Source organism: Nycticebus coucang, chromosome 10, assembly GCF_027406575.1.
Source record: "Nycticebus coucang isolate mNycCou1 chromosome 10, mNycCou1.pri, whole genome shotgun sequence".
NCBI classification, from domain to species: domain Eukaryota; kingdom Metazoa; phylum Chordata; class Mammalia; order Primates; family Lorisidae; genus Nycticebus; species Nycticebus coucang.
Window position 1 is genome coordinate 21,142,396 of NC_069789.1, and position 16,151 is coordinate 21,158,546.

A 16,151-nucleotide genomic window follows, 5' to 3' on the forward strand; every position below is an offset into this window, starting at 1 on the left:
TTAGAGATGGGGTCTCACTCTGGCTCAGGCTGGTTCCCAACTCTTGAGCTCAGGCAATTCACCTCAGCCTCCCAGAGTGCTGTAGGATTACAGGCATGAGCCACCATGCCCAGTCTTATTTTGGTACACTTTAAAAGACTTTTAAAAAGACAGGGTCTCTCTAGGTTGCCAAGATTGGTCTCTAACTCCTGGGCTCAAGCAATCCTTCCACTTTGGCCTCGCAAAGTGTTGGGATTATAGGCAGAGCTGTCATGCCCAGCTTTTAGTACCATTTTGAACAAGTGTCAGGTAATGATTTAGGAAAATAAATTTAGAAATATAGAATGCCTGTTGAAAAGTCTTTTCTAATATTGACAAAGTGCCACTGTTTTTACCCTTTCTGTTTTGCATCAGATAACTTTTGGGTCTCCTGGTGGCTATACCTACTGTTATTATGAACTTGTAACATATTTCTCTAAATTTATGGACTAGTTTCCCATTATCTGAATAGAGAATTTTTTTTTTTTTTTTTTTTAGATACAGAGTCTTACTTTGTCGCCCTTGGTAGAGTGCTGTGGTGTCACAGCTCACAGCAACCTCCAGCTCTTGGGCTTAGGCGATTCTCTTGCCTCAGCCTCACAAGTAGCTGGGACTACAGGTGCCCACCACAACGTTCGGCTATGTTTTGTTGTAGTTTGGCTGGGACTGGGTTCAAACCCACCACCCTCGGCTGGCGCTCTACTCACTGAGCTACAGGCACCGCCCAAGAATTTAATCTTAATGGCTAACATTTATTGACTGTTTACTAATTGTTGATTTTTGTAGATAGTCTATACATCTGCATTTCTTTTTCTTTTCTTTTCCTTTTTTTTTTTTCTTGAGATAGAATCTTGCTCTGTTGTCAGGGCTAGCGGGCAGTAGTGGTATTATAGTTCATTGCAGCCTCAAACTCGTGGGTTAAAGCAGTGCTCCTGTTTCAGCCTTCTGAGTATGTGGGGTCACAGGTGTGTGCCTAAATGATTTTTCTGTATTTTGTAGAGACAGGGTGCTCTTGCTAAGGCTGGTCTTGAACTCATGGCCTTAAGCCGTCTTCCTGTGTTGGCTTCCCAGAGTGCTAGGATTACAGGCACGAGATATTTTGCCTGGCCTGTTCTACTCTTCTAAATTCATTTAATTGTTACAACTGCCCGATGAAGTAGGTACTGATATTATCTACATTTTGCAGATGAGGAAACAATAATACAGAGATTAAATTATCCAGTATCTCGCCTGGGAATGGTGGCTCATACCTCTAATCCTAGCACTCTGGGAGGCTGAGGCAGGAGAATTGCTTGAACCCGGGAGTTTGAAGTTTCAGTGAGCTATGATGATACCACTGCACTCTACCCAGGGCAACAGAGTGAGATTCTGTCTTAGGGAAAAAAAAAATTACCCATTGTCTCATAGTTACCCACTGTATGGTAGCAGGAAAAGAGAATTTATACTCAGCAGATTGGCTACACATAAAATCCACATACCATAAATAGGAAATATTACTCACATTCTTATATATTTTTAAGGATTTGCAGGAGAAATCCAGCTCAAATTGGTATAAAGAAAAGAAGAAATTTAGTGGTTCACTTAACTGGGATGCTGAAAGGCTTTAGGCATAATTGTATGAACTCTGCTTTTCTCTGTTTGGCCTTATTTTCAGACAAGTTTTCTCTCATATGTGGCCAAGGTGCCCCACAGTAATTTCAGATTTAAGTGGTCCTTTTGTTGTGAAGTCTTAGGAAAGAGAAAGATGGATTCTTTCTTGGAGGGCTCATGCTTTTTCCTAAAAGATTTGGCTCTGCTTGGGCTAGGGTTTTTACACTGGATTGATGGCTATGGATAAGGAAATGGAGGTGAAGAGTCACCATATGTCTCATCCTGAGCCATCCTCACCCATACTCCTCTGGAGGAGTGATGGGCCCTCTAGGAAAACACAGTACTCTTTGGAAAAGGAGAAGATCCTGAGCTATAAAACGAGAAAATAGTTAAGAACCATGTTAGTAGTTTATTTATTTTTTTGAGGTTTTTGCCCGGGCTGGGTTTGAACCCACCACCTCCAGCATATGGGGCCAGCGCCCTACTCCTTTGAGCCACAGGCACCGCCCCATGTTTGTAGTTTAAACAGAACTCTTTGCTCTTTTTTTTCAGGGAGACTTTCCCAGGTTGAGATTCCTTCACTCTTGGCCAGGCATAGTGGCTCATGACAGTAATCCCAGCACTTTGGGAGGCTGAGGTAGGAGGATCTCTTGAAGCCAAGAGTTCAAGACCAGCCTGAGCAACATAGTGAGACCCTATCACTATTTAAAAAAAAAAAAAAATTATCCAGATGTGGTGGCATGAACCTGTGGTCTCCAGCTACTTGAGAAGTTGAGGCAGGAGGGTTGCTTGAGCCTAGGGTTTAAGGTTGCAGTGGACTATGATAACACCATTGTACTCTAGCCTGGGCAACAGTAAGACACTGCCTTCAAAAGATTCAAAAGAGTCGTCTTTTCTTTTTTTTTGTAGAGACAGAGTCTCAGTTTATCACCCTCGGTAGAGTGCTGTGGAGTCACACAGCTCACAGCAACCTCCAACTCCTGGGCTTAGGCTATTCTCTTGCCTCAGCCTCCCCAGTAGCTGGGTAGAGTCTTCCACTCTTAAAAAACAGTTGTGGCTGGGCATGGTGGTGCACGCCTGTAATCCCAGCACTCTGGGAGGCTGAGGTGGGTAGAGTGCCTGAGCTCATGGATTCTAGACCAGCCTGAGCAAGAGTGAGACGCCGCCTCTAAAACTAGCCAGGCTTTGTGGCGGGCACCTGTAGTCCCAGCTGCTCTGGCGGCTGAGACAAGATCACTTGAGCCCAAGAGTTTGAGGTTGTTGTGAGCTATGGTGCTAGGGCACTCTACTGAGGTCAACAAAGAGAGACTATGTCTTAAAAAAAAAAAAAGAATTATGCTGGAGACTTCAGCTATCTTAAATTCTGTTAGAAGGCTCATTCTTTTTTAGGAAGAAGATTGGGTTTTTGTTTTATTTTCTTTCGTATAAATTCTTTAGAAGAGGGGGCTGGGCACAGTGGCTTATGCCTGTAATCCAAGCAGTCTGGAGGCTGAGGCAGGTGGATTGGCTGAGCTCAAGAGTTCAAGACCAACCTCAGCCAGAGCAAGACCTTGTCTCTAAAAACACCTGGGCATTGTGGCAGGCACCTGTAATCCCAGCTACTTGGGAGGCAGAGACGAGAGAATCTCTTGAGCCCAAGAGTTTGAGGTTGCTGTGAGCTGTGATGCTATGGCACTCTACCGAGGTTGACAAAGTAAGATTCTGTCTGAATTTTCTTTGAAAGAAATGAAATGAGAGGAAACATTCCTTTGGTTTGAATTCTTATCAACAAAGAGGAAGCAATAGGCAAATTAGAAGGGCCTAAAATACTGAAAAGAAACTGGTATTTTTGAGATTCCTCCCAAAACAATAAAATGTTGAATATAATCAAATCACTGCCTTGGGCATTAGGAAAGTATATTTTGAAAAATGGAGTAGTACCATATTGTAAAGACTCAATGTCCCAATTAAAGCTAAGCAAATAAACTCTGTAAAACCTAAAATATTTGGAATAAGATTTAAAACTTATTTATTTATTTTTTTATTTTGAAACAGTCTCACTTTGTCACCCTTGGTAGAGTGCTATAGTGTCACAGCTCACAGCAACCTTAAACTCTTGGGCTCGAGTGATCCTCTTGCCTCAGTTTTTTCATTTTTTAGTAGAGATGGGGTCTCGCTCTTGCTCAGGTTGGTCTTGAATTTGTAAGCTCAAGTGATCCTCCCACCTTGGCCTCCCAGAGTGCTAGGATTACAGGCCTGAGCCACTGGGCCCTGCCTCAAACTATTTTTTAAACTGTAGTAAAATATATAACAGCATTAAAAAATTAGAGACAGATTCTTGCTCTGTGACTCAGCTGGAGAGCATTATTATATAGCTCACAACCCCTTCTTTCTCCTCCCACGGAGCTGGGACTACAGGCATAAAACACCACACACCACTAATTAAAAAAAATTTTTTGGCGCCTGTGGCTCAAGTGGCTAAGGTGCCAGCCACATACACCTGAGCTGGCGGGTTCGAATCCAGCCCGGGCCCACCAAACAACGATGACGGCTGCAACCGAAAAATAGCCGGGCGTTGTAGTGGGCGCCTGTAGTCCCAGCTACCTGGGAGGCGGAGGCAGGAGAATCGCTTGAGCCCAAGAGTTGGAGGTTGCTGTGAGCTGTGAAGCCATGGCACTCTACCCAGGGCGACAGCTTGAGGCTTTGTCTCAAAAAATAAATTTTTTTATTTAGGTGTGTGGGTGGGGGTCTCACTATGTTACCCAGGCTGGTCCTAAACTCTTGGTGTCAATGATCCTCTTGCCTTGCCCACCCAAAATCCTAGGATTACAGACATTATCCATGCCCTCATTATTATTAATAGAAGAAAGAAAATAACAGTACTTGTTCCAAAAATATTCTTACAACTCAGAGGTGTATCAGAAAGAAAGTAGAAGTACCCTCTTTCCTAAGCTCATTCCTCCTCTCTCTGATTGACAGAATGTATTTCCAGACTCTGTATTTTGTGACTTCAATGAAGCATTTCACAAAGTTCATAATACTCTTGAATGTGAGCTGGATAATAGGTGGGCAGGTAACTAAAAAGTTTTACCCATAGCGTTTATGGATTTCTGTCTTTGGTCTATGTTTTACATTCTCGTTTCTGTTCTTAAAAAATTTGTCAGAATAAAGCTGGGAGACATAGTAAATATATGGATTATTAGATGTGTAATGTATACATATGTAAAGTCCGACTCTTATGCATAATATTGTAATGAATTAAGTCCTCCCTCCAAAAGTACTTGTACAACTATAGGATAGAGACCTGATTTGAAAGCTGATTTGAAAGACCTGATTTGAAAGCTCTTGAATTCTTGAGGGGAATTCGTAAAACTTGGCAGAAATAAGTGGACTTTCTTCTGGTAGTAGTGTCAACAATAAACCTTTTAGTAGTGGACAATTTGCCCACAGGTTTCTAGAACCTTAAAAGATATTTAGGCCAGGGTGACACCTGTGGCTCAAGGAGTAGGGTGCCGGCCCCATATACTGGAGGTGGTGGGTTCAAACCTGGCCTTGGCCAAAAACTGCAAAAAAAAAAAAAAAAAGATATTTAGGCCAGTTGCAGTGGTTCATGCCTATAATCCTAACACTCTGGGAGGCCAAGGCAGGTGGATTGCCTGAGCTCACAGATTCGAGACCAGCCTGAGCCAGAGTAAGACCTTATCTCTAAAAAATAGCCAGGCGTTGTGTGTGCCTAAAGTCCCAGCTACTTGAGAGGCTGAGACAAGAGAATCACTTAAGCCCAAGAGTTGGAGGTTGTTGTGAGTTGTGAGTGCACAGCACTCTACCAAGGGCGACAAAATGAGACTCTGTCTCAAAAAAAAAATTAAGGTTAAAAATAAAAAAAATTAATACCTCCAAATCAGTAGCTTTTATATGCCAACAATAGTCAAGCTGAAAATATAGTCAAGGACTCTGTTCCTTTTATAGTAGTGCCGAAGAAGATGAAATATCTGGGAATTTACCTAACAAAGGACGTGAAAGATCTCTATAAAGTGAACTATGAAACGCTGAGAAAAGAAATAGCTGAAGATGTTAACAAATAGAAAAACATACCATGCTCATGGCTGGGAAGAATCAACATTGTTAAAATGTCCATACCCAAAGCAATCTATAGATTTAATGCAATCCCTGTTAAAGCACCACTGTCATACTTTAAAGAACTTTAAAAAATAGTGCTTTGTTGGGGCGGCGCCTGTGGCTCAAGGAGTAGGGCGCCGGTCCCATATGCCGGAGGTGGCGGGTTCAAACCCAGCCCTGGCCAAAAACCAAAAAAAAAAAAGAGTATTTAAAAAATAGTGCTTTGTTTTACATGCCATCAGGAAAAACCTTGAATAGCAAATACATTATTCAGAAATAAGAATAAATCAGGAGGTATCACATTACCAGACTTCAGGCTATACTATAAATCTATAGTGATCAAAATAGCATGGTACTGGCACAAAAACAGAGACATAGATTTATGAACCCAGCTACTTATTATCATTTGATCTTCGATAAGCCTATCAAAAATATTCCGTGGGGGAAAGACTCCCTATTTAACAAGTGGTGCTGGGTGAACCGGCTGGTGACCTGTAGAAGACTGAAACTGGACCCCCACCTTTCACCATTAACAAAAATTGATTTTCCCTGGATAAAGGATTTAAGAAGATAAAAGAAGAGAGTGCAGGGAAAACACTTGAAGAAATTGGCCTGGGAGGATATTTTATGAGGAGGACCCCCCGGGCAATTGAAGCAACACCAAAAATACATCACTGGGATCTGATCAAACTAAAAAGCTTTGCACAGCCAAGAGCACAGTAAGTAAAGCAAAAAGATAACCTTCAGAATGGGAGAAGATTTTTGCAGGTTATGCTTCTGACAAAGGTCTGATAACTAGAATCTACATAGAACTCAGACTAATCAATAAGAAAAGAACAAATAACCCCATTTCTATGTGGGAAAGAGACTTGAACACAAACTTCTCTGATGAAGACAGGCACATGGCCTACAAACACATGAAAAAGTGCTCATCATGTTTAATCATCAGAGAAATGCAAATCAAAACCACTTTGAGATACCATCTAACTCCAGTAAGATTAGCCCACATCACAAAATCCCAAAACTATGGATATTGTCGTGGATGTGGAGAAAAGGGAACCCTTCTTCTGCACTGCTGGTGGGACTGCAAACTAATAGGTTCCTTTCAACAAATGACAGAATTGATAAGTCACACAATAACTAATCGGAACCAAATAGGTTTTTAAAATAGGTTAGATTATCAAAATATAAACAGTATGAAATTAAATTATAAAAATATGGCATCTAAACATATCAAGTTCTTCACCAAAATGTGAAGTATGGAGGCTGAATTGGTCAGAAGCATTGTTCCAGTGACTGTCTATGTGAGGTTTAAAAAAGAATCCTTCAAAGGAGTTACTATTCAGTTCTTGTCAATGTTATATTTTTCTTCCTAGGTCTCACACTTTGGATTCTGGCTATGTTACAACTAATGACACTTTGACATCGGATGTCATTGGTCAAAGAGTTGAAGTTAATGGAGAATATGCAACAGTGCGTTTTCTCGGCCTTGTTCCTCCTGTGGAAGGTACGCTACGATTCTGCATGTGTTTGTGTATTTGCAGCTGTTTCTGTGAGGGCTTCTTAATACTGCTTTGTAACACCAATTTTGTGGAAATTAACAGCTAATTTATAGATATGTCCTGTATGCTATTGTTTTATTTGAGTGACAGTAGTATTTTGTTGTCATATTATTATATCATGACAATAGAATTATTAAATATTAAAATATTTTAACATTAAAATAATTTTTAATTAAATCAATAATTATTTTGAAAATAATTGATTTTAATAAATATTAATAATTTAATAATAAATAAGTGCTATCTAATTATTTAGTGTTTCTCTCATATATAAAATAGTCCTTAAGATATTTTGTTTTTTTTTCCTTAAGATATTTTGTGATAAAACGTCAAACAACCAAAAATCTTGAGTTCTTATAAACCTTCAACTCAAAAACCAAATAATTTTTCAAAATTTCTTTTTTCATTATTCCATGTGTGTATATATTTAATATAGTGTAAATTGATACATGTCCACTTTTTTGTTACTTTTTTCCTGTTATCTGGTATATATTCATCTATGTTTCCGCAGCATTATTGAACTTGTACTTACTTCTTCGTGGTTGCATTTAGTATAGTATATAGTTGCTTTGGGAAAATCCTGAGATGGTATAGAACCACCTACACTGTGATAGTGTCTAGAGACCAACGAATGATTTGGACAAGTCTAGTTTGGTAAATTAAATGAGTTTATTAGAGGTTACTTACACAGGGTGTTCGCCCTTGGTGGCACAGGAATTCTTTGGGGAGTAAAAGCTGTGCTGCCTGCCTGTTGTGGTGCCTTAAAACTTTCCTTTTAGCACATGATGTGGCATCTTCTGCAGCATCATTGTATGTGCACAGGTTAAACATCTTTACATCTTTTTTTTTTTTTTTTTTGGAGACAGAGTCTCACTATGTTGCTCTCAGTAGAGTGTTGTGGTGTTGTGACATTACAGCACACAGCAATCTCAAACTCTTGGGCTTAGCGATTCTCTTGTCTCAGCTTCCAGAGTAGCTGGGATAACAGGCACCCGGCTATTTTTTGTTATAGTTGTCATCACTGTTTAGCTGGCCCAGGCTAGGCTCTAACCCGCCAGCCTCGGTGTGTGTGGCTGGCGCCATAAGCACTGTGCTACGGGTACCGAGCCAGGTTAAGCATCTTAAACACGAGCAGTATATCTACCAGGTATCTTCCTGTGACCCACGTTATGTTGATGATATTGTAGTTTTCCCATAGGTGGGGATTTTAGCAGTAAAACAAGCTTAAAGTGTACTATAGGACAGCAGCGTTTACAGGCAGTCTCAGCCGGTACAAGGACTTGCTTACAGGTACCCTTAGCTGCTTGTGGATTTTTTTGTTTGGTTTAGTTTTGGTATTTTCTGTGTTTATATTAAGCCTTTGCTTTTGCTTTTTTTTTTTTTTAGAGACAGAGTCTCACTTTATCACCCATGGTAGAGTGCTGTGACATCATAGCTCACAGCAACCTCCAACTCCTGGGCTTAGGCGATTCTCTTGCCTCAGCCTCCCGAGTAGCTGGGAATACAGGTGCCCGCCACAACGCATGGCTATTTTTTTGTTGCAGTTTGGCCAGGGCCAGGTTTGAACCCGCCACCCTCGGTATATGGAGCCGGCTCCCTAGTCACTGAGCCACAGGCGCCACCCCGCTTTTGCATTTTTATTAATCTTTAGTTGTCATCTTTCCCTGATAAGGAAGTCTCTTTCTTTTTCCTTGTTTGCTTAATCATTCCCCATTTTGGGGCATTCATTTATGTTTATTTTATTTTATTTATTTAAATTTTAGAGACAGTCTCATTTTATCGCCCTTGGTAGAGTGCTATGGTGTCACAACTCACAGCAACTTCCAATTCCCAGGCTTAGGCAATTCTCTTCCCTCAGCCTCCCGAGTAGCTGGGACTATAGGTGCCTGCCAGAACACCCGGCTATTTTTTTGTTGTTGTTGTTGCAGTTCAGCAGGGGCGGGGTTTGAACCTGCCACCCTTGGTATATGGGGCCATCGCCCTACCCACTAAGCCACAGGCGCTGCCCTATTTTTTTGTTTCTTTCTTTTTTTTTTTTTTTTTGAGACAGTCTCACTGTGTTGCCCTTGGTAGAGTACCATGGTGTCACAGCTTACAGCATCCTCAAACTCTTGGGCTCAAGCGATTCTCTTGCCTCAGCCTCCCAAGTAGCTGGGATTACAGGTGTTCACCATAACGCCCAGCTATTTTTTTTGTTGTTGTTGTTGTTGTCATTGTTTTTATTATTATTTTAAACAAAGTTGTATAAAATGTTTAATTTATTGGTCTTTGGAGGAATTAGATGCATCACCACTGTATTACAACAGAGCCATTAATCTTGTAGCTTCATCAACATTAACTGGTTCACTTTAATGACACCGCTGAGGAATCAGTTCTCTTCTGCACAGGTTCAAAAGAAAGGCCTTTTGAGGAGTGTGCAAGTTCCTTTTGTATATTTACAAAAGCTATTTATCTTCTTAAGATTAGTGGTAACTGGTTTTGCTTTGTTTTTAGCCTTAAAGTATCTTTGGGTGGCTATGTGAAATACATTCCTGGACTTCTGCCCTCGTAATTTGTTCTTGGCCATTGTCAGATGTTTGATCTCCGTGTGCCTGTTGTCTTTGTTATTTTGCAGGCCCCAGCCAGTTTTGAACCCACCAGCCCTGGTGTATATGGCTGGCACCCTAACCACTTAGCTATGGGTGCCAAGCCGTATGGTTTTTTACTTTTGTAAATAACAGTGTAGTAGACTTATTCATATATTTTAGTCAAACACCAAACATTTCAATATCTTCTTTATTATAGGAACTGGTCTGAAGAGGTACAGAGGGACTCAGTGATAAGTGTAGATTAGAGGTTCTAAGTGTGGGCCTTGACACATCATCTAGTTACTTGTTAGACCAGCCTGAGCCAGTGTTGTGAGACCCCTTCTCCGCCAAAAATAGAAAAATGATCTGAGCGAGGTGGCGTGCACCTGTAATCCCACCCGTCTGGGAGCCTGAGAGGGGAAGATTGCTTGAGTCCAGTGAGTACAATGATGGCACTGCATTCTAGACTGGGTGACAGCAGGAAAACTTGTCTCAGTCCCCCACCCAAACAAAAAGAGGGTGGTTATCCTAGGAACTGGTCAGTCCACGAAGCCGAGGAACAAAAGAATCACCAAGGCAGATATTGGCAGTGCCTGTCCTTGTACTTTGCAAGGGACAGGCAGAGAAGCCGTATTTCTGGCACTTGAATATCTGGTGTTTGAAAGGCCAGGTCAGCCCTAGTGTGATGGTGATGGATCCAGGAGTTACAACCAGTGGACTTGCAGTAACTCCTATCCTACTGTTAAGGCATTGGCCTCGTGAGACAGATGGATGTAAACATCTTTGCTGAATTCCATTAAATATTCCACTTATGGAATTCTTTTTCTTTTTTTTTTTTTTTTTAATTATAGCTATGTACAATGTGCTGGTTTTATATATAATTTGAAATATTTTCATCCAATTGTTTAACATAGCCTTCACGGCATTTTCTTAGTTACTGTGTTAAGACATTTATATTGTACACTTAGTAAATTCATAAACTTCATTTTCCTTGACTGCAGTTGTATTTAGCTGTCACAGCTGAGATTTGAGGTCCATGTGGATCTCCAGCTCCAGAGGAGGCTGGGAGATGCCTGACTCAATGCCTCTTGCTTCTCACCATTTGGGCTTCATAGCCTTAGCACTGAATCTGAGCACAGCCTTCTCCTTGCTCAGTGCTAGTTTAGGAAGAGCACCCACTGGTCTTTTTTACTGTCTCCAAGGTATATATATATATATATTTTTTTTTTTTTTTTTGACACAGGGTCTTGCCATGTTCTCCGGGCTGGCTGGTGAACTGAGGCAGGCTCAAGTGATCCTCCTGCCTCAGCCTCCCAAGTAGCTGGAAATACATGTTTATGCCAATGTGCCTTGTTTCTTCATAGTTTTGCCTTTTCCAGAACATTCTATAGTTGGAAAAGTATAGTATGTACCCTTTTTTAGATTGGCTTCTTCTTCTTCTTCTTTTTTTTTTTACATATTCCTAATTTAATGAATATAACATTCACAAAATTTACACAGCTTATGTCACACCATAGCAAATGCACATTATACACATGTTTAGCGATCTACTTACAATGTCGAAACATCTCATAAAAGGACCTTGTTGTTACACATAGTCTGAAGTCATAAGCACCATCCTCTTGAATCACTTTATCAAGAATAAAAGATGTTGGAGACTGTTCACGTACTGTAGACTCCTCAGGCAGTTCTCTTGTCTCTTCTGCTGAGACACGTCTGAGGTCTTTCTTCAGCTTTAAACACTTTTCTTTTTTTGTGAGACAGAATCTCATTATGTCACCCTCGGTAGAGTGCTGTGGCATCACACCTCACAGCAACCTCAAACTATTGGGCTCAAGCGATTCTCTTGCCTCAGCCTCCCAAGTAGCTGGGACTAAGGCACCTGCCACAATGCCCGGCTGTTTTGTTGCTCTAGTTGTCATTGTTTAGCAGATCCTGGCCGGGTACGAACCTGCAGCCCCAGTGCATGTGGCCGGCACCCTAACCACTGAGCTATGGGCGCCGAGCCTTAAACACCCTTGTTCAACACTTTCCCGGTCACTGTCTATGTCTTCGTCATTTCTTCTGTTTCTTTCTGTTTTGGCAATTCTTCACATAATCCTTTTTCTTTATTATTCCATTTGTCATACCCCAAGACTGGAAAAGGATACTATTGGCCAAAGGAGGGCCCTGGTAGCTTTTATGGTATGTACATTGTTTCCCGTTCTTCCAGATGAAGACCACACTTCATGTCTGCTACAATACTCTCATTAGAACGTGGAGGAGTCCAGGATGTCGGGGATGGCAGTAGTAACCTATGAGGCACCTGTCCACTCAGACCACAGCAGTTTGGCCGGACCTTCAATATTCGGGCTTCCACATTTCTGGTGCAGACCTCTTTTCTGAAGAACCTTAGTAAAGAATTCTTAGTAAAGAATTCCAGGGATAGTATATTTCAGTACTATCTGTTGAGTGTTAGCCTGGGACTGGATGGCACTGGCAGCATCCATTCATCACCTCAATGCTTGGTAGACTTTGCAGAGCAAGTGCAGTGGAGTAGTTCAGTGGTGATACCAGAAAGCATGGACTGTCTGTGATTGTGATATGCTTGTCCAAGGGAACAAACAACCTGCACGCTCCTTCTAAGTCCCGTGGATATGCCGACATTACCTATCTATTGTTTAAAGCTACTGATGATGCTGTTTTTCTTTACATTTGGGAAGCCAATTACTCCAACCAGAATGGCTTTGCCCTGAGTCTCCCGAAAACCTCCAAGAAGTTTCCAAAGGCCCTCTTTCCCAAAGCAGACTTTACTTTTGAACGGAACAGCTTTCTTCTTTACCTTGGTTATCTTCCCTTTGTTCCTCAGATCTGTCACACTCTGTCGCCCTGGGTAGAGTGCTATGGCATCACAGCTCACGGCAAACTTTCTTTCTTTTTTTTTTTTTTTTTTCGAGATAGAGTCTCATTTTGTTGCCCTTAGTAGAGTGCTGTGGTGTCATAGTTTATAGCAACCTCAAACTATCGGGCTCAAGTGATCCTTTTGCCTCAGTTTTTCTATTTTTAGTAGAGACGGGGTCTCACTCTTGCTTAGGCTGGTCTTGAACTCCTGAGCTCAAGCGATCCTCCCCTGTAGGCCTCCCAGAATGCTAGGATTACAGGTGTGAGCCACTGCCTCCAGCCTAGCAACCTCACTTTCTTGGGCTCAAGAGATCCTCTTGCCTTAGCCTCCCAAGTAGCTGGGACTTCAGGCACCCACCACAACGCCTGGCTATTTTTTAGAGACAGGGTCTCGCTCTTGCTCAGGCTGGTCTTGAACTCCTTAGCTCAAACAATGTATGTGCCTGGGCCTCCCAGAGTGCTGGGATTGCAGGTGTGAGCCACCATGCCTGGCCATCTTTCATCTTACTGTTTGATTTCTGTTGGTCTTTTTTTGTTTGTTTGTTTGTTTGTTTGAGACAGAGTCTCACTATCTCACCACGGTAGAGTGCCATGACATTACAGCTCACAGCAAACTCAAACTCTTGGGTTTAAGCAATTCTCTTGCCTCAGCCTCCCAAGTAGCTGGGACTACAGGCACCCTTCATAATGCCCAGCTATTTTTTTGTTGCAGCTGTTTAGCTGGCCCGGGCTGGGTTTGAACCTGCTACCCTCACTGTATGTGGCTGGTGCTGTAACCATTGTGCTATGGGTACTGAGCCTTTTTTTTTTTTTTTTTTTTTTGAGACAGAGTCTCAAGCTGTCGCCCTGGGTAGAGTGCCGTGGCATCACAGCTTACAGCAACCTCAGACTCTCGGGCTTAAGTGATTATCTTGTCTCAGCCTCCCAAGTAGCTGGGACTACAGGTGCCCCCCCACCCCGCCCCACAACACCCGGCTATTTTTGGTTGCAGTTGTCATTGTTGTTTAGCAGGCCCTGGCTAGGTTTGACCCGCCAGCCCTGGTGTATGTGGCTGATGCCTGACCCACTGAGCTATGGGCACTACCATGATTTCTGTTTGTCTTGATGATGTTCTGTTGTTTTTGCTTTCTTTTTCTTGTGTCACTGATTACTTTTCTTTTTCCTCTCTATTAATTTGGTAGTTATTCCTTTATTATTAATTTTTTTTTTTTTAAAGACGGGGTCTGCTCTGTTGCCTGGGCTGGAATGCAGAGGTGTCATCACAGCTCACTGCAGCCTAAAACCCTTGGGGGTCAAGGAATCCTCTTGCATCAGCCTCTCTAGGAGCCAGGACTCCAGGTGTTTGCCACCACACCTAGCTAATTTTCCTATTTTTTGCAGAGATAGGGTTCTGCCCTTGCTCAGGTTGATCGCCAGCTTCTGTCCTGAAGTGGTCCTCCTGTCTCGGCTCCCACAGTGCTAGTATTACAGATGTGAGCCGCTGTGCCCAACCCCTTTTTTATTTTTTAGTGGTTAATCTAGAGGCGAAAATATGCTTAAAAACTAATAAAAATTAGTAATTATACCTCTTTCTGGACCCATGCAAGCACCTTAGAAGACTTGAACACTTTAATTTTGTCTTCTTCCTAACTCATATGTTAGCTATTTTACTCTATGCATATTTTGTTTTATTTTGTTTAGTTTTTTGGAGGCAGTGTCTTGCTCTGTTATCCAGGCTGGAGTGCAGTGGTGTCATCCTAGCTCACTGTAGCCTTGAACTCACAGGCTCAAGTGATTCTCCTGCCTCAACCTCTTGAGTGGCTATGGAAGCAGGCATAGCCAGCAAGCCCAGTTAATTTTTAAAAATTTTGTAGGCTCAGCGCCCATAGCTCAGTGAGTAGGGTGCCGGCCACATACACTGAGTCTGGTGGTTCCAGCCTGGCTCGGGCCTGCTAAATAACAATGACAACTGCAACCAAAAAGTAGCCGGTCATTGTAGGGGGCGCCTGTAGTCCCAGCTACTTGGGAAGCTGAGGCAAGAGAATCACTTGAGCCCAAGAGTTGGAGGTTGCTGTGAGCTGGACACCACCGCACTCTACCAAGGGCGACATAGTGAGACTCTGTCTCAAAAAAAATAAAATTTTTTTTTGTAGAGGCTGGGTGCGGTGGCTCACAGCACTCTGGGATGCCAAGGTGGGTGGATTGCCTGAGCTCACAAGTTCGAGACCAGCCAAGCTAGAGTGAGACCCTATCTCTAAAAATGGCCAGGCATTGTGGTGGGTGCTTGTAGTGAAGGCTCGGGGAAGGCTCGGGAAGAGAATTGCTTGATCCCATGAGTTAGAGGTTGCTGTGAGCTATGATACCAGGGTACCCTACCGGAGGCGATAAAGTGAGACACTGTGTCAAAATAAAAAGTTTTTTTGTTCGTTTGTTTGTTTTTTTGAGATGAGGTCTTGATGTTTTTTGTCAGGTTGGTCTCGAACTCCTATCCTCAAGATGAGCCTCCCAAATTGCTGGAATTATAGATATCCACTACCACACCCAGCCTATGTATATTTTAAACCCAAAGAACTGGTATTATTATCACTTTATATTGTCCATTTTAATTTTATTTATCCATATGTTTATTTTTTGTTCTATTGAGACAGAGTCTTACTATGTCACTTTTAGTACACTGCTGTGGCATCACAGCTCACAGCAACCTCAAACTCTTGGGCTCCAGTAATTCTCTTGCTTCAGCCTCCCTGGTAGCTGGAATTACAAGCACCCACCACAACACCTGGCTATTTTTGTTGTTGTTTTGTTTGTTTGTTTAGCAGGCTTAGGTCGGGTTCGAACCCATCAGCCCCGGTGCACATGGCCAGCTCCCTAACCGCTGAGCTATGGGTGCTGAGCCAAAATGTTTACTTTTTTCTTTCATACCCCTCTGTACCATTAGTCTTCTCTCTGGAATATTTTCTTTTTCTTTGAAGATATCCCTATCAGTTTCCCTATCAGTTTTTCTTGCTTAATTTGCCTTTATTTTTGCCTTCCTTTTAAAAAATTTGTCTTGTGGTTACATATATAATATAAAATTTGCAATTTTGGCTTGGCTCCCATAGCTTAGCCTTTAGGGTGCCAACCGCATGCACTGGGGCTGGTGGGTTTGAATCCAGCCCAGACCTGCTAAACAACAATGACAACTGCAACAAAAAATAGCTGGGCGTTGTGGAGAGCACCTGTAGTCCCAGCTACTTGGGAGGCTAAGGCAAGAGAATCACTTAAGCCCAATTGTCAGAGGTTCCTGTGAGCTATGACGCCACCACACTCTACCCAGGGCAATAGCTTGAGACTCTTCTCTCAAAAGTAATAATAATAAGAATTTGCAATTTTAACCACTTTCAATTCTTTTTTTTTGTTTGAGACAGAGTCTCTCTTTGTCGCCCTCAGTAGAGTGTCCTGGTGTCATAGCTCACAG

General features: G+C 42.1%; 1 protein-coding gene and 1 pseudogene across 5 annotated transcripts in view; one reads left to right on the forward strand and one right to left on the reverse strand.

Moving 5' to 3' along the window:
• Positions 1 to 16,151, forward strand: part of TBCE (tubulin folding cofactor E) — a 105,425-nt gene that overhangs the window by 38,473 nt on the left and 50,801 nt on the right. For 2 of the 5 annotated variants that reach the window (XM_053604132.1, XM_053604131.1), the window contains exons 1-2: positions 4,581 to 4,660; positions 7,083 to 7,213. Coding sequence is in view for 2 of the 5 variants with exons in the window: in XM_053604128.1 (XP_053460103.1) it covers positions 6,334 to 6,425; positions 7,083 to 7,213 (223 nt within the window). In the remaining 3 variants the exon portion in view is untranslated. Of the gene's footprint in view, positions 1 to 4,580; positions 4,661 to 6,265; positions 6,426 to 7,082; positions 7,214 to 16,151 lie in introns of those variants that run through there. The other 3 variants (XM_053604130.1, XM_053604129.1, XM_053604128.1) reach the window with 2 other exon arrangements.
• On the reverse strand, positions 9,566 to 9,834 carry LOC128595484 (ribosomal biogenesis factor-like; annotated as a pseudogene).